The following is a 26,684-nucleotide window of genomic DNA, read 5'->3' on the forward strand; positions in this document are numbered from 1 at the left end:
GATACTGTGTTGATGAGTCAGTGTGTCAGTCAGTCAGGATTCCTGTATATATAGACCTAACGACTTAGTTATGACTCGTATCTCATAGACAATAACGAATAAATAAATAATGATTGATAGCGTATTCGTAATTACGACTTTCTTTTTGTTTCGGCCAGTATTATTATTTTTTTTTTAAATGTAATGTCTAGATCGATGTCACTGGCATGTAATAAAGCTTTGTGAAAACGTTAAAAAAATAATACAGGAAATCGAAAAGAAAATAATAAACACATTTTTCTATGTTTACACCTTTGGAAATTAAAACCTACTAAAACTAACTAAATTTAAAAAATATATATTACTTTTCCTTCCGAAAAAATATAGTACCTATTGTTTCAGGTTCTACTTTATATTTTTCTCTTTATTTATATTTATTGTTGTATTTTTGTAATCATCACAAATTAAACAATGGCAACAATTTTTAAACGTACAATGTTTTTCCAACATTTTGTGAATAGCTGTTTTATTCAGGAGAAAGTTTTTTTGTTGTTTTATGTATGCGACAGTATGCTCATATGTGTGGAAAATTACAAATTCATATTTCTCATTTATTCTTTTGTAAATTCTAGTTTTAGCTAGTTTTAGTGTTAAAAAGCAAATAAACTAAGTCAAATAATATAAGTGAAAATAATTTGCTGTTTTCTAATTGTTATATATTTTACATAATGTACAGTTATGTATATAATAATAGTGTGTGTGATTTTAACTTTGAAACGTTCTTTGTATTCCGACTAATAACAGTTCCAGTTATCCGTTAAATAAAACGGTTATGTTCTTACTTATAACGATCGAATTAATTAACTTTATAACTGACATAGTGTGTTGATCTGTTGCTACTTAGTGTATAGTGCCATACAATCTTTACGGGGGTTCGCTTCGAGAACGAAGTGCGGTACACAATTTTAGGTGTCATAGAGACGTAAAATGATACAGGAGCTGGGTACAATCCAGCGCAAGCTTTCCTTTATCCATAGATGAAAGCAAAAATTAACATTATAATTTTACTAAAATTGCCTGGCATCCGTCTATAAAGACATATGCTTGCAGCTAACTATGAGTCGTTATAAAGTTTGAATCATAAATTATTAACGTTCACTTATATAACAGTTGCAAGTCGATGTCCATGTAGAGAGTTATGTGTAACCAGCCTAACGGGTGTTTGTTTAACCATTTGCTAATTCTATACGGATTTATATTCAACACGTAGGTTTACTGCCGCTGTAACCTAGCCGGGCGGACCTATCTGCATAATTAGGTACTACGATTAGGCCTAAGTACATTACTAAAATTGGTCAATGTCGTATTTTTAATCGTTCGCCATGATTAGAAAATTTATGAGCCATCGTTGTAATTTGCAAGATTGTAAACATGTTTACATATATGTTTGCGTTTGCTTTAATATTGTACTGTATTTTTAGCCTATTAGCACCTTATTCTTATTGGAATACTATAGACCTTCGAAGCTGTAATACGAAATCACTTGGTGTAGAATTTACTTACACAAACTGCGTTGCTCTATATGAGAGGTACTGAAAAGTATTTAGACAAAAATTTTAATATGGTTTAATCTTAATTTTGATAATTGTGAGTCAACATCATATAATTATAGACAATTATAGAATTGAAATATTTTAGGCGGCAATTCAACGAGAATCGAGAATGAATTTTCAAGGACACGTTAATATGTAAGACGGAGGAAAGGTAAAAGAAAGTTGTTTTAAACAATGGGTATGAAGTGTTTTAGTTTTGGATTTTTGTGTTTTGGTATTTTTTATCAATTATTTGGATTACTTGTGAATCATTTTTATTCTTTGTTCTAAAATGATATATTTGCATAAAATGAAGTGACAACCATTTTTTTAATCAGTCAGTAGAAAGCAAATTAAAACACACCTTTTAAAAATCGTCTTTAAAAAATCATGACTCAAAAACGTATACAGATAATAACACGTTTTAAAGAAAGCGAGTCTCGATTTCCCGTGCGAAAATTCACAATGTGCCAAAACGAAAAAAAAAGCTTTTTTCTCTGACTGTACGCAGGCACGATGCCGCGAGTACTTGGCTTGTGTGAGTGCATCCGTGTGACCCAATTACGAGCGCGCTCGTGAAGCTTCGGCTGTTTCCGTCGCCCGGTCGTACACCGACGGCCATCTTTACTTTTCGACATGGCCGGTTTAACTTGACCTATACTGCCAACGAAAATTAGGTAACTGTGATACACGTCGAGGGGTCAATGTAATTGGACAACGGCTGTGGCCGTTACGTGGATCTGTCAAATACTTAAGTGGTGCTTATTACTGTAATACTAATACTTTGTTTGCGTTTTACGATCGTATTTTTTTATTACGTGAAAGAATATCTTACTCTATAATAGTCTGTGATGAAAAATAGGACACTAAATGATCTTAGATTATATTTTTACGAAAACATAAAACAAGCGTTGTTAAAGAAATTGAATTGAAATAAGCTCTCACATAACACAAATACATTAAGGAAATTATCTTCTATTATGTAACATTAATGTTTTAAAATTACCATACGTAAAACAAATGAATTCATAAAAGTGATATAATAGGAATCCCAAATCGTTCATCGATTTCAAATAAGCCACGGAGATGGAAATGGTTGGCAATTAAAAGCGGAGATATCGCGTGCCCACATTGCAACGTCGACTTCCGTATACAAAATTTAATTTTTTCCCCACACTAACTTTCACCTATTCGAAAGTTGCACGTTATCTGTACAAGGCTTGTACGTCACTATTTTCGGATATTCGCTCCCATGAAAGCTTAAACCGACCGGGCACGCAAGATTGCTAACGAAATAACAACTCATCTTCAATCCTAATTCAAGATGGTATTTATTATAACTGTGTACTGTTTGTTACGTAATCAATGTATTTATTTCATAGACGATAACGATCCTTTAAATAAATTATTACATTTGAAAAAGCGGTTTGTAGTCGAATCATTAAACATGAACATATTTTTTTCAAAGCGAAGAGGAATTAGAATATTGTTTGTACTTACATACGTTTCGGCATTAAAAACTCATTGTAAGGTTTAAAAAGAATCAAGTCTATATTATTGAAAATCTACATATTTTAAACGAATCTTAAGCATATAACTTCTACTTAGCAGCTATAAATGATAGTTTAAGTGATGGGCAGCGGTCGCTTCGCTATTTCGGCGAATAAGATAGCCACTTGCTCATTTGCCACCTTATAATATAAAAAAAACACAAGAACATTTTAAAGATTGGAATTTATTTTAATTAAATATCCTAAAAGAAAAGATTCGAAAGCTTAATTTAATGTTTATTTTATTAAAAGTAATATACAGATTAAAAATAAATACAAGGAAAAAGTGTTTATTTGTAATGATAATTATTATCTTATTAACTTGAATGTCACATTTCAATAAAGAGAATTCGACTTTCGAAGGACGAGGCGGCTTTCAGAGCGGACCACTTTCTCCTGTACCAATCTTTGAGGCACAGTACAAACATCTCTTACTCTCACTTTCTCCATATCAGTTTTGTCAATCGTACATTCATTTGCCATATACAAATCATATTTATGTTTCATATTATATATTTTAATACTTGTAACATGATTTATTACCTCTCATGTTGAAAAATATGGGACTGCGATTGATATTTGTTTAGACATAGGCTATTAATTTCTTTCAATAATCGTTTTTGTACATAGGATCAAATACATTTTATCTAACTCCAAATTTTGTGGTGAAGATGAATAAATCATTTCTTATTAATAAAACAATTACCAATACTGTTAAGTGGTGCTTGGAGTTAACTAAAATAAAATTCAAATTATTTTTATTCTCCCAATTAGAAAAGAGCAAATAATAATTTAGAATGTAGATTTTTTTTCTTTATAAGCCGCTTTGAGGCAATGCGAAAATTGTCATGGAAATAAGTTGAATAGTTTCCAGCCTTGAAAGAGTTTTATAACCGCAGTCGGATAAAACTTTGTGCGAACTTTTTAAAAGATCTATCTTCTGCCACTTTTAAACTAGAGATATAAATAAAAAAAATATTACACACTATATTTAAAATAATGATGAGCTCTAGCTGACAGACCAACTGATAGATTCTACCAAAATATATAGTTATTGGCGAAAGCTGAATTAATGTTTTAATGATCAAATTTGACTTGACTCCCACGTAAGTCCCACGCGTTCTTTTTTAAGAATCTCCATTTTATATTTTAATCAATAATTTATTTACATTTTGACATTTAAAAGCGGAAGGAAATTGTATTGTTTGAATAAGAGAGTAAATATAAATTGTGCGTATTCAAAAAAATTAACTTTCACTAGTTATTAGATAATAAACCTGCTACTGGCCCGTTGGCGGTAAAAAGAGGTGTGGTTGGGTTTTGCCGCCTACAGATTGAATAATGACAAACAAAACTATTTAAATTTACTCTTGGCCTAAGCACGGAAGATCTTTCCTAAATTAAGTAATATTAAAAGGGTATGTATACCCGTATATCATAAGCTTCTACATCTTTAAAATACAACCTTAGGAAAATACGTCAGTAAGAAACAAAATAATACATAAAGGACCTCAAATGTTACCGATATTTAAGATAATGACTCTATCATCAGTAACAATTTGATTCTGGTTTGTAAAATCGAATTTTTAATATCAAAATTCTTTTTTTAAATTACAGGATATAGGTATCCTTAGAAAGCTATCGTTGATCCTAGATTATTTTTAAAATCTTACTATAAATGCGAAAATTTATACGGATGGATATTTGTTTGAAGGTACCTCAAATGAATCTTTATGAAATTTGACACAGCTCTAGAACATAGTCTGGAAGAACACATAGGCTACTAATAAAGTTTTTTTTTAATTCCGCGCGGACGGAATCGTGAGCAAAAGCTAGTTTAATTATAAATCTACGCATACCTATTGTACTCTATTTAAAAAGGAAAAAAATAAAAACAATAAAGCCATTGACCCTGAACGTGTAAGGATGATACGAAAAAGTTCGTAGTTGTTAAATAAAAAATAAATCCTTCAAACCAGCCAGTACTCAATGTTGTCGATAATTGATTGCCTATGCAACATCTTCGTCAGTCAAAAAATTATTCAACTACGTTGCAAATCTTAATGAATGCCCATTGCCCACGTTATATCTATTCGGCGTGTACCGTGTTGCAATAACTATGCATGCAATTTTTACCTTTTTCAACATTTTTATACAGGCTATAATAGATTAAAAGTTGCGATTTAAGCGTGGTCCGATGCCAAGCTAGGATCGCGTGCATCCTACGAAATACGGTGAAGGTCTTTTCTTAAATGCCTACCGCGAATTATCAGTACATCGTATCCTGCTTAATTACACAAAAAACACCTTATGCGCTTATGTTCTTATCAATTAAAAACAAATGAAGAGACATAAATATGGATATTAAAAGAAAATAAAAAATAAAAAAGTTGCAATTCCTTCAATTAAATCTATTTTAGTCGATTCGTGAGTCACTTGTTTGATTAAAATTATGATTGTCCTAGTCGACTGGGATCTACCATTCACTATTGTAACTTGTATTGCAACTTAAACTTGATAAGTTGCGAATGTGCGGCAACTAAGTAATCTCATGTATAGATCGCTTAGATCGCGTTCTCAAGGTGTTTTGATATACTCATATCATATATACTACTATATACATATTATATTTACTGTGTTACCGTTTAAATTCTAACTTACAATTATTAACGAAGAATGATTCAGTATTCCAAGGGTATTACCACGCCTTGATACAATATTTTATAAACAACTGCTAACCAATGTTGCGTTCTTTTGATAGATCCAATAACATGATTAAATCAACAGTTTTAATATACCTAATTGACAATTTTAGCCGTTACGCTTACGGGCCTAAATCTCTGTATGATGGCACGGGTGCCATTTATTCGCCATTCCTGTCTTAGAGCATTTTCATTTTATCAAATTTACTGATCGTAACATTATGCACTACAAAAAAGTGTGAAGTAGCCATTATGTAAATAGGTAACTCAAGTGATCCCTACGCTACCGAATGTTTCCAATAATGAGAAAATCAAAATTATTTAATAGCACGTCTATTATTTTTTTTTAGAAAGGCAAGTTGATTCTTTAAGGTTTACTACCCCTGGCCTACGGGATCGTAACTATTGTCTTAAGAAACATTAGAAAAGGGGCTTTTTCTAAATAAACGTTTAGATAAAATTCTTATTTCTTTTACCTTGAATTTGTGTATTCGTTATATTTGTCGTTTATTGTTTGTATTTTCCATTAACAAATTAATTTGACTTTTAAACTATCTCCACCGTCTATTAGAAATCGATACACGATGAATTACAAGTCAATTATAATATTAAATAGAATGTAAATCATTCCAGACATAGGGTCTATAAAATTTTAACATAAAACGTTTGCGGGCAGCTTACCATCGACTATCAAGGAGTCACGTTATCGGACAGGTTTCCAACGAAATACATTTAATTATTCATCATCGAGGTCGACTGCGCACGCGACTATTGCACTGGCTGATGCGTTTTTATTTTATAGAAGGGGGAGGAAAATAAGCGATTCATCTGATGTTAAATAACCGGAGATGTTAGAAGGAAAATCGTTTAAAAAAATTAAACACACAATCATGACATGACTAATTAAGTTATAACGATAATGTGACAACCCTAAATTGGTTTTTCGAATTAGTGCAAAGTTATCAATCCTAGTATTGTTTCGATGGTACTTATCCATTTTCTTTGTGTCATGACTGTTACGTCATTGAATTCTAAATACTTTGGTTTATTTGACTTGTAATGAAGTCAATAGTCGTTAAAAGTGTAAAGTTTGATTTTACTACATGTAAAAAAAAGTATTTCTATATTTTTATTAAGACTCAATCATAGACGAATATAACTTTGATGAGCTGTTGTTACCGTGTGTTTTCTTTGGTGAAATACATGTACAAAAACATACTGTCATCTCTTACATTCTCTTTAGAAAACATAGAGACAACATACTTTTATTTTTCACTGTGGTCGGCAGTGGAAACTGACTGTTATTAAAAGTAGCTGTGGTTGCAAAAAAATGTGAATGCATGTAAACGCACTTCAGTGCCATCTTATCTAAACAAATCACGTTCCCACAGCACTATTACTACGACATAATGCATGCAACGCAGACATAATTAGTGATGCAACGGAAGTGTCTTACCGGAACCAGAAACGGAAACAGATGTCAAAAATAAATTTTAGCAGAAACGGAAACGGAAACGGATGCGGAAACAGAAGTGTAAATAATAAAAAAAACATATTTACAAAAAAATTTTTTTTTGGAAAATCAGTTTGTATTCGTTTTTAATTTATTAAGGCATTGGATATCGGTGTCCTGTAGCCTTCAATGTATGTATTTTTACTGTGCTTCAATAAGTTAAAATACGTGTTTTTTTTAATTTATTTTCAGGAAACAAAATTACACTATTTAAAAATTAATGTTCGCCAAACCACTCGTGTTGACAAACAACAAATATATTTTTTTATTAATACATTCACTGCTGACCACTGTTAAATACCTCCTGAAACCCATTTTGCTCTCCCTTCATTGCCGCCTTCAGAGCTACGTTAGGGATGCGATCCATACCCGGCGCCTTCTTGTTCTTTATTGCGTTGTATGCGCCTACGAATTCCTCGTTCGTGATTGCAGGGACTTCGGCGGCGTTTGCGGGTATTTCGTAGTCCAGGTCTTCTTGTTGTGGGAATAATGTAGTGACAATGCTATGACACATGTGTGTATGTGTGGGTGTGTATGAAATGTTACAAGATCTTGAACCGAGAAGATAAAAGCTGGTTTTGATTAGTATCCTTACATGTTTTACTCAATATTCTGGAATTTGATGAAAAACTTGACTTTGTCAAAATCTTGTAACATATTAATACATAGAAATGCAATAGTGGAACAAATATCTACATATTAGTGAACTAAACCATTGCCATCCCTAGTGCTCAAATGCAAAAAATGTCTTTTTTTTTAATAATTATAATAACATTATTAATTTATCTATATGTTCAAACATTCCCAGATACTAAATAAAAATTCACCATAAAAAGTTTTGGCTCCCATCTGTTACCTTTTTTTATTTTGTCAACAGTGAATGTGCTAAGTATCAAATACACCAAATCTAGATTAGAAATAGATATAATTATTAGGCGTCGGTGGCTCGTGGCTCTTGACTTGCAATCTGCAGGTCCTGGGTTCGAATCCCGCCATGTACCAATGTGTTTTTCGATTTAGATATGTACATTTATCCGACGTTCTTACGATGAAGGAAAACATAGTGATGCTGCCTGCACATATCTGAGAAAAAATTCAATGATATGTGTGAAGTCAACCCGCTCTGGGCCTGTGTGGTTGACTATGGCCTAATCACCCCTAATTTGGGGTAGGCTCCGAGCCCCTCAGAGGGGATGTATAGTGAGCTGATGATAATAATGATGATGATATATTACATGATTATCACTTATTCAAAAGTACATTTAATAACTCGTAAGTATGAAATAGTCACATTTTGCCAGTTGCCAAATTTTATATGGACAACAACTAGACAGTCAACTCCAGCAAGAGAAGCTGATTGTCTCAAATAGCAGCAGAAAATATAACGCGCTTAAATTCAAGAAAAAGTACGTAAACAAACAAATGCGACAAGTGCCGAAAGGCCGCGCGCGGACTGCGCGTCTCACGCCGCGCATTTGGATCTCTCAGGTGTCGTAAAGTTCCGTTTAATCTCCGTTATAAAAGTTGCGGAAACAGAAACAGAAACGGATGTTGAAAAGGGTGCGGAACTTCCGCACTTGCGGAAACGGAAACAGACATCCGTTGCATCACTAGACATAATCCATGCAAATAGTTTATGATACAGTATTAGACGGCGGTACACTCATCAACGGAGTACTAGAATGATACTGGATTTCTCTGACTCTTTAACTTGTATTGTATTAATCATAAATAACATGAGCCTGTGGAATCCCCGTTTACTGTGCGTGCACTGAAGGGTTTAAAAAATTGAAATTAATAAAAATGATTGAATATGATAATGTGCAGACAATCTTTAGATTAGGTACACTGCAATTAACTAAAAATTGATAACGAGATTTTAAAAGAAAAATTATAAAATTGATTCATTTGACAAGAGCACACAGACAACAAAATCACATAGTTTTAGAACGAAATAAAGCAAAGAAAACATTATCATTGTGTTTTATTATCTGTATAATTTTCTAACGTTTTAAAAAATACATCGTAGTGATAAATCGCAATTCGTAGTAGCAGTAGCGATTATACGGCAGCCACGATGTTGTAGCTCCAAGGCTGAGCGGGCGCGGGCACGCGACGCGCGCTCTCAGCATATACACTTTTTAGAACGTTTGAAATCTTTTAATACGCTACATGTTTTTTTTTAATGAAAAACCAATGACATATCTTATTGATCTGCCAATCCCTTGAGTTTCTAAAAGGAAGAATATTCGATAAAATGTTCACTATTCACTGATGTCTGCTAAAGCAGAACCTTTTTTAAGAAATCATTGTAAAATCTGCCCAGACAAATGCGGTTCAAAATCCTTTAAAAATACTATTCGATACGTATTATAGAACAATAATTCTTTATTCATATGTTCGGGTAAATTACTTGAGGATGGACACGTCATTCGACTTTCCCTTGAAAATTATGTCGCAACGAGGAAAACGACCATTCGTAATGTTGGTATTGCTGGCAAAACAAACAATAGAAAGTTCAGGACGATATAGCAAATAGATAGCTGTGTCTATGGTATGATGTATAGTCATTTTATGAAAAGACAAGAAGTAAAAACAAAGGTCTGCATAAAGTTTTATCATTTTGAAGTTATATTTTAGAAATAAACCCATTCACTCGTTAGAAGAAAACACTTTAACTGTTTGCTAGCTGATTATATAACTAGCATTAAATAAACTGTTTATCATATATTTTGCATCCATTGTTTCCTGTCTTTTTTATTTTTTTCGATACGAATGTTTATTTAGTTTTGATTTATTAAGAAATAACATTCTATAATGCTTAAAAATATATTGAATATTTCAAAATTGAGTAATTCCAAAACGCTAACAATTTCAACCGAAACCTTAACTTTGTCATTTAAGATAACTTGCCAAAAAAGTGTATTAATTCATTAAATTAATAACAAAACGCAAGTGTTGTTGAGCAAGTAGATCATTCAACGCGGTGCGTACTTTTGATGCGTTCGTCGCCACACGGCCGGGCAGGCGGGCTGCGCTTGCGCAAGGAGTTTGCTCACTTTTTGTTTGCCTTACACTTTGTACTCGACTATCAGTTGCTAGCGCCGCGATACGCCTCGGGAACTGCTACTTAACGGTGAACTTTACGTTTGTTAAAAATAACACGTGTATATAACAGTGAAAAACTACTAAAGACACGCCCCGTCTTCATATTTATCTCTAATTACAAATATTAATGTCAATATCGAGATAAAATCTATCAAAACGTTTAAGATGGAAATAGTCACACATAGTTTACAGACTGTAGCTGAGTAGCTAATTTTAACAGTAGTAGAAATCAGCAATTACAACGTCTGTGCCGCATCACACAGATAAAAAGCGTGAAGTGGAAGTAATTCCACGTTTCAACTGATGAGTGTGCCTATCGGAGGACTAATTGTAGTTCTTTTTCCCCTCCAATCTTTTTCTTACAAGAAAAGGATGGGAAAGGGATGTAGACTTAACGGAGGAGGGGACGCATAGTAAGGGGAAATATTATCTTTCTATGCTTCCCCTCTTTCGTTGATTAAAGGTAGACAATGCATATTCAATTACGAACCTCTATGACTCTACGGGAAGCGGTCACTATTTCAGCGAACCAGGTGGTCGCTTGCTCGTTTGCTCCCTTCTCTTACAAAAAAACAATGTGTTTTCAACTCAAATAAGTAAAGGTAATAAATAATATTTTTACTAATTAAAAAATATAGCCTAAGTAACTAAAGTACTGTACAATGATTTGTTATTGCGTGGATTTATTAGTGTAGAATGGTCACTACGTGCATTACGACATTCCGTTTAGTCACTCACTTGCTTTAAATATCGTCAATTACGACTAGTGAATGCGTAAATAGAACTTTTGTAATCAACTATCTAATAAAAGGGAACGTCATACTAATTTAAATGAAGACTTTATTCAACAAATAATAAGTTTTTTATTTTATTTTTTTCATTAAAATTATACTACGTCGATAATTACAGACTTTGTCACAAACCCAATCTATTAATAATAATGTAAGTTAAAATAAATCAATAACTATGAAAGCAGATTGATTCTAATAAGACACATTTTTATAATATGATGAAGATGGCTACAAATTAAACATAATTAAAAAAAGAAAATTATTAGTTTAATGTACAATAATAGTACGATTTAAATAACAGCAATAGATAGAGACAGGCAAGGGTCGCACATCCGCACTTTTGCGCGCGCATTCATAGATAGACCGGCCTTGCGGGTGCTGTTCAACTCTGTTAGGTTGCGTACATATTAACATAAACGGTAGCGGGACGATCAATATTATTCACTTGTATAAGAAAAAAAAGCAAAAGAGGTTTACAAGGATTATAAAAATAGTAGACAATCTATATATATAAAAGAAAGTCGTGTTAGTTACACTATTTATAACTCAAGAACGGCTGAATCGATTTGACTGAAAATTGGTGGGCAGGTAGCTTAGAACCAGGAAACGGACATAGGATAATTTTTACCCCGTTTTCTATTTTTTATTCCGCGCGGACGGAGTCGCGGGTAAAAGCTAGTAATTAATAAAAAAAATCAATCGGTTTTATTCTTCATATGACAAATAGGTTAGAGTTAAAATATTTTATCGTAATGATTACAGGAACCCATTTTAATAACCATAACTTTTCGTTTTTTTATAACTAAAAAAGTAGTAGTAGTAGTAGTAGTTAGTTTTTTATAAGGCCGGCAACGCATTTGCGATTCCTCTGGTATTGCAGATGTCCATGGGCGTCGACGAGCACCTTGGTGTTCCCGCTGCTCGTTTGCCCCCTTCTCTTATAAAAAAAAAAAAACTAAAAAGCTTTAATTAAGTGATTAAATTTAAAGTAAGACTCTATGTAACTAATCTTTGTATGCATTGAAAATCTCTGTGAGGAAAATTTTACAAAATCACAATATAACATTAATATTATACTGCTTTTACGATTTAAACAGCATCCGCTAAACGCTATCCACATAGTGCGCATTATGTGACACACTTTTGAGTTGGCTTCTAGCCGCCGTCCGGTGCACAGGATAAACGACATTACTGCGTAAACATCAAGGTTCCTTTTACAACGAATCCGAGGGAAAGCATAGTTTTAATTGAGACGGGCGCAATGCTCGGGCGTCCTGTCGCAAATTTCGAAATTTGAATTTCGAATTCGCGGGATTTAAAAACGTTGACTGCACTGCCATGCATTTTCATTTTAATTTTTACTTTTAAAACAGACATTAAAAACTTTTTCCTTCCTAATTACCACTTGTCATTTTATAAGATTACTCCAATTTAGGGTTTATTCTCAATTATTTTAATTGGAAACTCTAATTTTCTTTAATAATTGTGTGAAAGTTAGAACAATAGATATTAAATCAATATTATTCTAACGAGCGGGACAGTTGTAATCAAAGTCCGCATTTAGGCACTAAATCAGGTCTTATCTTGCCAACTCAAAACCTAGGCCGTCTTGATATAAACTACTCTTATCTAGTTACACTAGAAATGAATAGTTTTAAGTGCGTCAAACTGGCTTAGTTATATAGAAAAAGTATACATAAATACATAAATTCACAAGTTTATAACATAATTAAGAACTTTTAGAAAACTATCCTAATTCAATAAAAGTCAATACATTTGTTCAAGACAATGAAACGCTCTTGACTCACGATTGGTTTATAATGATTTTAATCAAAGGGAAACTCTCTCTTAAAATTTTAATGTATCAGAGTGCATTTCATTTAAATATAGATTAAAGAGTACATAAATATATAAAAGAAAGTCATGTTAGTTACACTATTTATAACTCAAGAACGGCTGAATCGATTTGACTGAAAATTGGTGGAAAGGTAGTTTAGAACGGAAACGGACATAGGATAATTTTTACCCCGTTTTCTATTTTTCATTCTGCGCGAACGGAGTCTCGGGTAAAAGCTAGTTCACAATAAAATAGATATTCGATATTTTCTATTTTTCGAATTTCGAAGTCGAATTTTCTATCGTTTACATCCTTTTATAAATGTAATCTAGTCGTGACACTTCAAGGACTGTTCCCTAATGACCCGGATTCGCCTATCAATATTGTCGCGGAAAAAAAAAACAAGCCAATCAGTTGTCGCCTTGAAGGGACATTGCGAAAATTGTAAAAAGCAGGCCTGTGTTAGCGACAACCGTGTCGCAACGCAAGGCCGAATTTCACCTCCAGTTATAATGGAAACTAATTTGTTTATTGTTGGGGTGAAACTGTACAACTTATAAGATTGATTCGTTTACATTGTCATATTTGCTACGCAGAGGTAAGTTAGCTAAGCGTTCTTGTTTCGTTTTACTTTATACTACGAGTAGATAAACCCGACATGTGTTGCAGTGTCACGTAAATAGCTTGTGGGCCTAGCAAAAATATTTGTAACAGTCGCCATCATAACGTTATCGAAAAAATTTGTATGAAAATATGTGCATCGGTCGTAGAGTATACCAAAAATCTCACACAAATTTTGACATAATTGACGACGTCGATACGAAGGCGATTGTCACAAATTACTAGGCCCACAGATAACCATTATCTGACTAAAATAAGAATGTCCTACCACACTATCACTAAAATCTTACCAATGGTTTAGGTACGCATAAGGGACACACACAAATTTATATTTTATTATGATATTTATTGAAAATCGGTGCTACGGTATCCGCCGCAGCACATGCTGAATGATGTTCAGTTTCTTTTGAATAAATTAATTTCTTTCTTTCTTTATTATTATAGAAGATTCACAACTAGCTCATAAAAAGAATATAAGAATAATATTTTATTGTTTATAAAGAATTGCTTTCCCGAGTAGTCAAAATCTCAATTTAATTGCATTACAAATATTAATTCCATCACGTAACAATGATTACAACAAGTTTGTACTTTAATTTTAATAATCGTGACAATAATGACCATCGGCAGTAGAAAGCGGAACAGCCTCCCCCAGTTCGATTTAAACTTGATGATTTATTATCACGTTCAAGGTTAAAATGTCAGCAGAACTGAAAGTTTGATTTTGTAATCTTTAACGCTTTAGGCGTTACTGAATTTGCCAATAAAAAGTATAGGTAATTCAATTTATTTATGAAATCTCTGTATTGTTAAATGATTTCGGTCACAAATGTTTTTTTATGGAGAGCTGTAAATTGAAATTTGTGAATGACGGAATATCGACATATCGGGGCGGATCTCGCTTTTTTTGAACAAACTGTTTTGTGTGCATTCAAAACTCAGCTTCTTCTTCTACACAAGATCTTTCTGAAATTAAAATTTTAATTATGATATTTCAAATGGAATAATCTTAAAATAAAACGAGATTGAGATCCCCCATATCTTTAGATGCAAATTTCAAGTCTATTCAGTGTTTTTCCCATAACTAGAAGCTATAAACATAAATGTAGCTTTTTATATACTGTGGTCACTGTGGTTATTTATATCAAAAGTGTGGCTACGACCATGTGCAGTGCTAAATTGCCTCCTCTCCCTTGTCTCTCGCCTCATCAATCAAACAATTTGGTTTACACTTCGAAGAAATGTGTCGACATGACCGTTCACACGACTGAAGTTATGTAGAGTATAATAACAAGAGTTGCTATAAAAATAATACAAATATTATCTGTGTTCGTTGATTTTTTTAATTGATATATGTATGTGGTTTTTGTTCGATAACGTTGGTATTAGTTTGACTCTCACTTGTGCAACATTTTAAGTTATTTAGCATACAAAATTTTGAATATAGGAAAATATCTAAAATATTAGGTTTCAAGGTCATATTTTATACGATTGTTTTTGATAAATTTTGCTACATTATTGCTACTCTTAAATCTTCTCTTAGCCATCCCTATTTATTTAAAAAATCGGATGTACCATCCTTCCTTTATTATGTTAATAAATGATAGCGAATGACGTCATAAGCATAAACGCAAAGCGACGCATGTGGACACGCGTGCACTCACACATGAAACATAGAACACTGTAGTCACTTAATAGTTGCGCTAGGAGGCGCATTCCAATCACTAACGCTACTCGCACAAGTAACTTAACTATCGAATATTTCATATAAAGATATTTAATTTAAAGATATTAAATTCTTATTACTATTAGGGCTCTTTATCATTTAATAATAATAATCTTAGTACTACGCTTTTTATGATGCTCCGATAAAATCTATTTTCGTTAAGGTTACCATAATTCATCACATCATTAGATAAAGTAACATGTGAATAAATAATATTTTACACAATATTTGTTAAAACATTTAAAATCATTTGGTACCTTTAATACGTTCTCGTAGTAACCAATCCTAAGTTAGGGGTAGTATAAATTTAATTACAAAAAAAAATCAATGAAATATTGTTAGTATTAAAATAAACTTCTTCCAGTGCTAAACTCCACTTGCTAATAGACGTTAGGTAGTAAAGGCGGCACGATGCAGTCAGCCACACACACAGGGCAGGCTAATATTATCATATCAGTCGCTACCAGCGCGCTAGTACCTGAGCGCATGTTGCACGCATGCGCATGCATAAATACGTACCGCGATGCGACATACTTGATACTTGTGTTGCGTTGAGTAATATTTTCTATTCAAGGCTCAATATCATGAAATTTAAGTAGCGAATGGACAAGTACTTTTGGCCTTAGGTAAAGGTTTTAAGTCTTTACCTAAGTGTGTAAATTATACATAGAAATTAAGTTGTAAAATCCTTAGCCTCACAGTACCGCGAATCTCCCTAAATATTATCGAAATTTAATTTCTTTTTACCATTTGTCGTTTAGTTCACTATTTATGAAAAGCCTTTACCAATCTTTTAACCCCACAGTAAGAGTATGTTTAATTTCATTACTCCTCTTACTTAATTCTTAACCTATTACTTAATTCCATGTTGTTATCATAAAAAAAACTTTTATGATAACAACATCGCCAATGGCATAATGTCTTAATTACAAAAATAACCGTTTTCCAAAATAAGTTTCTCCTTTATGTAAACTTTCCAAAGCTTCATACTTATAAATCACAGTCAAAATTGCATATTTCATGATAATAAATTACATGCTCAAAACAGATAACTTCTTAAAATTCAAAACGTTTATCTTATTATCGTAGTATCTAAAAGATGTACCAAAATCCGTGCTGTGAATAGGAAAATAATGGCAGAGAGACGTTGTTTAGAACAGATGTCGTTAAACTGTCGAAGGTAACTGCAGGTACACAAGTACCAAGACGCCTCGCGCGCACGCATCGAGGTATCGCTATATGGGTCTTGGCCAGGCAACTTTTTCTTGCACACTTTAGTACTAAACTAACGCCTGTCACATGTTTATGCGATCCTGGTAGCTTAGTACATTTGACTCATGTAAGCTTCATATGTTGTAAAAAACGAAGTATAATAAATATAGCAAGTTAAGTTTTTATTTATTTTTAGTATCTTAAGTAAATTTTCGTGCGTTTATTCTGTTGTAAAATAGAGTTATTTATATTTTATCATCTTGTTATGTATTTTAGTATAACATAGTGAAAGCAGGACTTTAATAGGCATTTACATTTTTGTATTTTGCAAAACTATGATAGATATATTTTGTTGCAACTTTTGATTAAAAATACGAATATGATTATAAAAATTATGTTATATTTTAAAATGTAATTATTAACCGACAATATGCCGTAGGCTATCACCGCGCTTCGACTCTTAAGACTAGTAAAAAAATCACGATGCAAGTAATGCTGCGAGGCACAGCAAGTATCGTATTTATATTACTAAGTATGGTTCGTTGGTCATTTTAATGATGAACCTTCTAGTATTTTTCCTGCTTTAAAACAACAGTTAGCATGCATACAAAAATTTTGGCAAACCGCAATAATTCCGAATATTTTTCGACACTTTCTTTAAATACCACTAAACAAACAGGCTGTTGTGTCGTTCGCCTTGGTATTTTGGTGCTTATTGCTTCATAATACTCGGATTATTTTGGATAAGAAACAATAAAAACCAAATGATATATGCATGCAGTTGCATTGCAGCGACAGAGATTTAACGGCTTTTTTCAAGAAAAGTATTTAGGGTTACCACTTTATATGTCCTTTAAGTCATAAGTTAACAGCCCAAAATAATAGAAGACTTTTCATTACTAAAACAATAAGTTTATCAAATTAAATTAATCATTGTCTTTATAAAAAAAAATGTATGCAATAATTTTCTACTACAAAAAAAAACAGACTAAAACGCAAAACAAAGTTAATAAATAACATTTCAAATTAAAACTGCTGAAGAGAATTATTTGTTGAAAAAATCTGCAGAAAAATTGATGTGTCGTCATCATTCGAGAAACGTGTACAGTATATCGCGAAATCTGCAGTGAATAAACTTTTTTGATGTCAGACTATGTAGCAATTATACTAATTTCGTCGACGTATGCGTAAGTGGTAGAGGGATGGTAACGCATCTACAACTAAAGAGGACAATCTTTTGTTTATCCAATTAAATGTTTAACTTAAAACAATACAATGTATAAATTTTATGAACAAAAGTCCACGCACTCCTTTCATTAGAAATAAGATGTTCTAATTTTAAAAAAGCTTCTTTAAATATACATAATATGTCTAAGCTAAAGTCCTAGTTAAACAGTTAAAAAAGCTCGAATGATGCTTGCTCTATTTTTTTTTTGTGTAAAAGTAATGTAAACATTATCAAATATTAATATTACATATTCTCAATACTTATTCGTTCTCATGAAAAAGAGCGTGGAACTTAATTTAATTAAAAAGTTTAAAACCGAAGATGAAAATACGTCATATTTAACTGTCCCTTTTAACCTAATTGTATTAAAAAACTGATTTCTAAAAAACTAAATTGTATTATTAATTTAATATTTTATCGTCCATTATTAATATGGTTTGTTTCATAATCAATAAACATTATGTGACGTCTAAAATAGTATTCGATTGACTTTAATACGTATTGATGCGAAAACGAACTCGCACGAATGTTAAACGCGTTTTTATTTATAGTTTATTTCGAAGAAAGTACTCTACGAGGATACTTTGGAAATTACGTGTTTTTGCGAAAAATATGCAGTTGGTCTATGGTGAATGGCTTTAGATTGGAACAAAATATACCTACCTATAATTGACACAATTGACACTTTTACCGAATTATTCGTAGTATCAATAACAAATAAATTGGATAATACAGTTGTTTTCACGTGCCACAAACAATACAGTTAATAACTGATGTAGAACTGGTTGCCTGTTAACTGTCGTGCAACCTTATTTAGTTACGCAACGAGAACGTGTATTTTTAAAAATAAAACCAGATTTCTTCGTAGTACTTTTATGATACTGGCACGGTAATTTATGTATTGAACTACGGAGTTATTTTTTTGAATTTGGAATGCATTATGCAAGGCTTAAAAAATATTTTTTGTTTTTATAATACACGTAGTACAATATAACATTGTTTAATACTTGACAATATTTAAGTATTTCAGGAATTTTAAAATAAAACTTTTTCACTTCTTGTCACTTTCGTAACAATTAGATTTTTGATCTTTGATTATTTTATAAAATTTCTGGTGAGAAAAAAAATAATTAAAAAAAGTGCGAAAGTTTGTAAGCTAATGAGTTTTTTCATTTCACGCAAACGAAGTTATGGGCGTAATTATTTATAATAAAATTTATATTCATTATAATTACTCTGTTATAAATTGATTGAAGTAACGTGGTTAGCGGCATTTAAGCGAGTTATGTCATCGGGCATGTGAAAGAGACTGTGAATTCAATGACAAAAACAGTAACTGTTACCGAATTTTAATTGGCCACTTTCTTTAGGCGTGTGGCGTCAAATTACATAACAACGAAATGAGAAACAATTATGTACGTATTAATATACCGGAAAGGAAGTGTTTGGCTGAACTTTCTAGCGACTATATATTTTTATGAGATTTCGCTCACGCAATATTTTATCTGTGAGACTGGCCGGTTATTATGCAGGCTTTGAGAATTAAGAAAAGAAAGTATGTTTTTTGTGCTGTTGAAATAATTGTTAAGGCAAGCTATTGTTAAAATTACACAAACTACCACTCCACTATAAATCCTTTTGTAATATTAGACCACAATTTAATATTATCCATAGAGATAAAGAAAAAATATTTTAAAGGAGTTTACGAATCGGATTTTTAACATTTTTATAGGATAACGAACGAACGAAATAATATGTGCAATATATCAGCTAGGAAAGTTGGCATAGGGCGCGCGAGTAACCGATGCGGACGCGAAATTAAGAAGAAATTACCTTTAATGCTCCCACCTGAGGTGTGTGGCTGTTGGCTCTGTTGTACATTGCTCTGTGCCTCCAGCTTGGTGCTCACCGAGTTCCACATATCGAACATGTTCAGCATCCTCGCCCAGCGGCCGTCACTCACACCGCATTACAATCACGGCGAGCACGCGCGGTTTGGTACCTCATCCATTATCTATTTAACACTGAAAATATTCAGCCAGTATCAACACTGTTCGTCCGTTGTACGTACAAAAACTTAAGGCTACTTGCACTGATCCCCGGTTCAATTTGTATCATATATTGCCATTTATTTTCTTACTAATCAATATTTTTATAAATATTTTTTCTATATATATAAACTTTCTCAAATGGTCAACTAATGTAAATACGCTATATATATTTAAGTCAACTACGTCATTCGGATTTAAATATCAGTCTAAAATTTCGTTCGTAAGGTTTGGGCTTATTTGCTTGGGAGGATACACGTTATATCGTGGGTTTCGCTAATTGGTGTGATTATTGTTATTAATAAAAACTATTCTGTGATTATATATTGCGTATAAATATTGGTAAACTGTGGTAATTTTTATTTCTTATTAAATGTTTTCGGAAAAAATGTGATTAAATATTTTTTTTAATATTGTCGTGCGATTTGTTGATATAAAATGATTTGCCGGTTTTTTGTATGACTGCAGTAGAATTTTCTATGAATGCGTTTTTTCCTCTTCATAGTTTTTTCAAATGTCCGCTCTCCCAATTCCTTCCACTGGCAACAGTTCTTCAATAGCACACCGACGCGGTTTCGATCACAGTTTTGTTTATGGCTTGAAACATTTTCAGTTCAATAAAAAAGTCAAAACGACACACGATCGCGTATTTTAAATTTAGAACTCGGTATCTCTTCGGCCGGTTGGTTTATTGCGTTATATTTTTGGAGGTTTTTAATCGCGTTCTCGCATGCACTGAAGTGCAGTTGCAGTGGCTTGGGGGTGTTTCAGCTTCAGCGTGCCGGGGCGTGGGGGCCGAGAGGGGGAGGGGATAGGAAGCGCTGCCGCCGACTGCGCACGCCCGCAATCGATCCCGCATGGTTAGTAAGCTGTCCCTACTAAAGCACTACTTTTCTCGCGTGCTATGTGCATGAATGCTATGGAAATGCCAGCAAAGGCCGGCATTCTAGATCCTACTACTCGTGCATATGGATAGAAGGCATCACTCCTCTATTATGTCATTCACTTTGATGTTTCTCTGCGCGCACTTTATAGTTGCTAGGCCGTACAATACTAACTGTACTTGTCTCGACCACCTTCGCATTGTTCTTTACTAATTATAAACTTTCAAATTTTTATTGGCTTGTTAGATATCACAAAAAGTTTCATATGAATAAAGTATAAGTGGATGGCTCAATTAAAATAAATATTTAATGAGGTATTTCTGGTCAAGATTGCGGGACTATCCTGGATGCGGGTTGCACAGGACCGATCATCGTGGCGATCTTTGGGGGAGGCCTATGCCCAGCAGTGGGCGTAACGAGGCTGAATGGATGGATGGATGGATTTAATGAGTAACAAAAATTTTAACAGTTTATAAATCGAATAATATATTTTCATCAGTATATATAATCTTATGCACTGGATTTATTTCTATGTAACTCTCGTTGTTATTGTAAATTTACTACTATATATTTTGAGATAATTAATATAACGAATTGTGTACATAATTAAATATTTTTTTAATTTTATGCTTAATAATGTTTATTCTGATAGAAACGAAAGCTTTTGCAATAATAAAATTAGCGTAGCATAATATAACTGGTAGTTAACTATGCAGTTATTGATTTTTAAAAGAAAACCTTAAAGTACAACGATGTAATTCGTATAAATATCAATAAGCATTGAGTGGCAGTGCGTGCGCGGGCGCAGGCGACACTCGATTACGCAAGATTACGTTACGTCGCACACAGGCGCGCGCAAATGTAGCTAGCTGCTTTTGGTGGTTTTAGTACAAGATATAAGCTTAAGCGGTAGCGTTTTAAAAATCAACGTCTCTCCAATTAACGTAAATTCTTAATAATCACGCAAAATGTTCACACCTATCGTATCTTCTTAAAGCAATCTGTGTGCTATATTATGATACTTTAGGGCATACAACATTTTTAATTACATATTACATACCACTATAATTACTACAGCTCAAGCTTAACAGTAATACTAACATAATGCTGTTATAATGTTTATGCCAAAATTTTGTTTTGTTTTCTGTTAACACCGCAAAATGTTGAATAGTAAGGTCCAAAGAAGATTAAGTGATTAACTGATCTGTGATATAAAGATTTTTTGTAATTCATTCAATTTTAATAAGTTAACCTAACGCTAAATAGTTCTTACGCTTACGTGCATGCTTTTGTACAATTGCAATTCAGTGAATTAGGTAAGAGTTAGAATTGAAAAGATTGTGAGTGCATAAATAAATTACATAATGCATGCATAAATTGAATCTCATAACAATTCAATAAATAATTATTATACGACAGGTAACAAGTAGATTAATTTTTAAAAGCGATTGATCGGTGAAAGTTACAATCAAGTATTCAAAATAAGCACTAATGGTTTAACATAAACATTGTTGTGAAACATGTATTATGTACGAAACATGAAATATAAAATATTGTCGGTTTAACTTAACTATAACTAATTTACCTGTTCAATTTTAGACCTTACTTTTTATTTTACTATAAGAATTTACTAGACCTTACTTTTTATTTTACTATAAGAATTTACCTTAAAAGTTATATGGTAAATTTCGAATAACAATTTTTTTTAATGTTATCTTTTTCAAAAAATCAGAGCAGCATATTTTAAAAGGTGGCATGGAAACGTTAAAATGGTTTGCTTATTTAAAGATAACTTAAACATTTGGGACATTTTAAGCCAAACAAAAATCTGTATATGGTGAAACATGATAATAAAGGCCAAAAAAAGCATGCGCTGAAACCGCTCTCTCTTTAGCGAATAACTCGGACCACGCGGTTTCCAAGTGAAAGTGGCAACTGCCAAAATCTCACGTGAAAGTGAGCGAGAGTTCGCTTGATCGATGCCATAATTATTATTACGCATTATATGAGATATGCTAAAAGCAAAAGCCGGATGTAACAAACAAGTCAGTCAAAGAATACTCAAATTCAGATACGACTTTTTTGTTTTTAAAGGTTCATAGATTATATAATTTTTTTTTCAATTCAATCATTACAGCTATAATGATATAAATATATTTGAATTTTGACGATATATAAAATTGTTCATGTAATAAAATACGACAATTTTTTTGTAATATAAATTTAAAATATTTTTGAAACGATAGACTGTTCCGCTATCTACATTATTTGAAATTGATGCAGTTTATAAAAATAATACACACATGCAACGAATACATAGAAAAGTTATTAAATAATAATGAAATAAATAACAAATATATATAACTAAACTTTACCGAGCTTTAAAAATGAACACATGAATTATTCTAAATATATTTTGATATTATCTTTATGTAATATGTAGAGTATAAATAGAAAGGAAATTACCTACAATATTAAAAGTTTCAGTGGTAATAATAATGTAATAAATTAAAAAATAAAACAATTACAACAATATAAATTTAACTGTTCTTTTATGAGATGTTAATAAGTAGGGGTCATATTTCATTTGTCATGTCATACATACAAAATAAAACTAATAAATAATACTAATGTATGTGACAAAATTATAATGAGAATTTATCTCAAAACAATCCTAACATCGACCCAGAATCAGTGCAAATAGATACAAAAAAACAGATAACAATTATCATGAAAAATAAATAGACACATCGAAAAAAAATGCCCTTCAGCCCCGAAAGAGAAAAATGATATTTCCCAAGAGTTTCCCAACATTCAGCGTCTCATTCCAACACAAGGCCATTTTTATATCTGTCTCGCTCGCAGTATGCAATACGAGATCTCATGCAACTAAAGGCCTTGATAAATTGCAAGATTCGTGATAGATAATTGGTATACGGGTGATTATTATACCAGCCTTTGTAATTATATAAAAATAAAAAAATATTTTTTTTATTCCTGCATGTGAACCTAGCTTAAATTACTCAAATAATTAGTTGATAAGTCGAATTCTATGGACAGCGATTTGATGAAAAAATCAAGTATCAATCAGTAACAGTCAATTAAAAGAAAATTTAATTTCGTAACATATATATCACAAATGTACAACGGACGGACAGTCTCAAAATGTATAACATAATATTACTCACATCCACCGTTTTGCATTACAATCCAAGTCACAAGTTCACACAAAAGTAATTTCAACTTTTAACACAGACTAATAAAGTATGTTCTGATAAAGCACAAAGATCAAAAAAATATTAAATGAATATTTTATTTAATTAATGAAGTTACGAATTCGGTTGCCGAAAATTTGACTTTTGGGCGCGAAAAGCGGCCGCGCGCGTGCGTTCTGCAACACAAACTAAATTTTGTAAGCGCAGGCGAATGGTTTGGCGCACTCCGGCACAGGATTGTGAAGGTACCAGCCACAAGCACTTAATTTGAAGAGTTGTTCTAGCCATCAGAGGGACACTAGCTCGTATGTACCAAACAGGTCTTAATTTTTGAACGTTATTACATTCAACATCTGGCTTATAAATAGTTTATGCTGAGTTGCTTTGAGTTTCAAATATTCTTTGGTAATAGAAAATAATACTCAAGATACAGACTTCTCTTCTTTGTTATTTATTTAATATCAAATAAGAACAATATATGGGTATGATTAATTTCCTGTACTTAAATGCCTTTTACATAGGATATATGTATTTATTTCAGAAAATTTTTCAAAAGTAGGTCACGAATTTTTTTTGTATATTACCTTTCAAATTATTAAATAATATGATAAATTCTTATCGTATTCTTTTGTGACCTAATTTTAAATTATTTATTTAAAAAAAATATAGTAATATAACCGATATTACCCGCGGATAGTGCAGCTTTCCAACAGTCAAAATTTTTTTAAAATCGGTTCTGTACTTCCAGAAACTATTCAATGCAAACAAATAAACAGTCAAATCTTTCCTCTTTATTATATTAGTATAGATAACTTTAATAAAATTACTTAATTATTTGTACCACTAATTTAATAGTAAGATTACATCACAAAACAGTGTCAAAATTTTTAACATTAATCTTCTAGTTGAACAGTAAATTTTCGCGCTTTTTTCAATGAAAGTTCACGGAAAGTGATCTTTTTTATGAAACATAAATATCAACAAGGTAAAAGCTCAATTTACTTTCGTATTGATTAAAAAGATGCTAAATTTTTTTTAAACATTATATTTATAAACGGTTATTTGTAAAAGGAGCAGCACCCTTCAGGAGCGAGTGGTTTTGGTTCGCAAATTAACCCTTTGTGTGCACCCCTGTACAAAAATGACAGGACATGTAAAGTCCATTGAGGCTTAAACCGGGAGGACCGGTCAGAGAGGGTTGGCACGTATTTTTAAACAAATCGAGGGGTCAGAGAATGTAGAAGATGCTCCCATTGTCCGTCTATATTGTATCAGGTCGTTTTCGCGGAATAAAACAGCTGAAAGCTGTGTAAAAACTTACAAAAAGACATGTTAAAAATCTATACACAGCAGAACAATGAAGTCAATTTATATTTTGTAAGTAACCACAATAGAAGACGTTCTTGACTTTTAGAGACTATTGAAATCTTAATTGCTTTTACTTAATTTTATAAACAAAACTTCAACGATTGTATTTTATCAGTGACGTAACTAAATGAAAGTTAATTTAATCTGACCGAAACGAGGAAGGAAATTTAATTATATTAAAATATTATTTTTATTTAAATAATAAGATAGAAAATGACGGAATATTAACATTTACAAATAATAATCGCGACTTAGGTAACAAAGTAAAAATCAAAATGATTTTATCACTTATGTGTAGAGTAGTTTAGAAGTAGCCAAACCAAATATGATAAATTTTCATTCACAATTCTCTTATTTAAAAACGAATTGCCTATTCTCAAACAATGACAATCACACAACGCAATATTATAAAAAGAACTTTAATAAAATGTTGCGTATATTCAATCAAAAACATCACTGTAAACAAACATGTCTACAAAATGTCTAGATATTCACATATAGCTATCACAAAGAAAACCTATCTTATCAAGAATCTTTAAATCCAGTTTAACCAGCCCCAACCTCATAGTTTTGGGACGCAAAATGGATACCCTATTTAGTATCAACTAGAACAAACCCTCGAATAAAACATTTGAACTCGATATGGTGAGTTGAAACGCATTGAAATTATTTTTATTATCTATCGCAAAGACGTAAAAAGTATTATTTATGTGACGTAATCAATAACATATACTTAACATCTTTTTGGTACTATTTAGTACTCGATGTGTCTCAGTTTCAATCGTTCTTTCATTAATAAGGATTCGTGATTTAACAAATCCGTTTATTACTAATACACACACATACAAAAAAGATGAAATAAATTAACTAAACTAATTCACCTTTGTAACTAATTAATAAGTCTGAGTAATAACTAAATGTTTACTTTGTAGTTTAGCGTATTAAGTTTGTGGCGGGGAGTATCAACTCTCGATGTTTTCTCCTCAGACAATCTAAATAATAGCGACGCTCCACAAAAGCGATACACGGTAACCCAATTTCGTTACGATAGGGCAATGATAACGGTCGTATCAGGGTTCATATCTCGGTCAATGAACGATAAACGTTAAATTACACTTACATTGTGACGCGGCAGTAATCACAATGCCAAAATAAAAGATTGTTTGATAAATTTTAAAGAACCTAATTTACATCCTGGCAACATGCAATTTATTTATTATTTTTTAATTCACCACATTAACATACTCGCCAGTATATAAACACTGGTTTTGTTTGACAGACGATAGTAATATTGCTGGACTTACTTAATT

The 26,684-nt window shown here is 32.1% G+C and overlaps 1 protein-coding gene across 3 annotated transcripts in view; it reads right to left on the minus strand.

Annotated features, from left to right (window-relative positions):
- Positions 1-26,684, minus strand: part of LOC106715277 (probable nuclear hormone receptor HR3) — a 99,876-nt gene that overhangs the window by 52,570 nt on the left and 20,622 nt on the right. Inside the window, exons 1-2 of one of the 3 annotated variants that reach the window (XM_014508530.2) lie at positions 23,980-24,151; positions 19,708-19,883 (exon numbers count right to left, since the gene is read on the minus strand). The exons of 1 other annotated variant lie outside the window; for it this stretch is intronic. In XM_014508530.2, the coding sequence (XP_014364016.1) occupies positions 19,708-19,798 (91 nt within the window). In that variant the 5' untranslated portion in view covers positions 19,799-19,883; positions 23,980-24,151. Of the gene's footprint in view, positions 1-19,692; positions 19,884-23,979; positions 24,152-26,684 lie in introns of those variants that run through there. One more of the 3 variants, XM_014508529.2, reaches the window with a different exon arrangement.

This window comes from Papilio machaon, chromosome 19 (assembly GCF_912999745.1).
Source record: "Papilio machaon chromosome 19, ilPapMach1.1, whole genome shotgun sequence".
NCBI lineage: Eukaryota > Metazoa > Arthropoda > Insecta > Lepidoptera > Papilionidae > Papilio > Papilio machaon.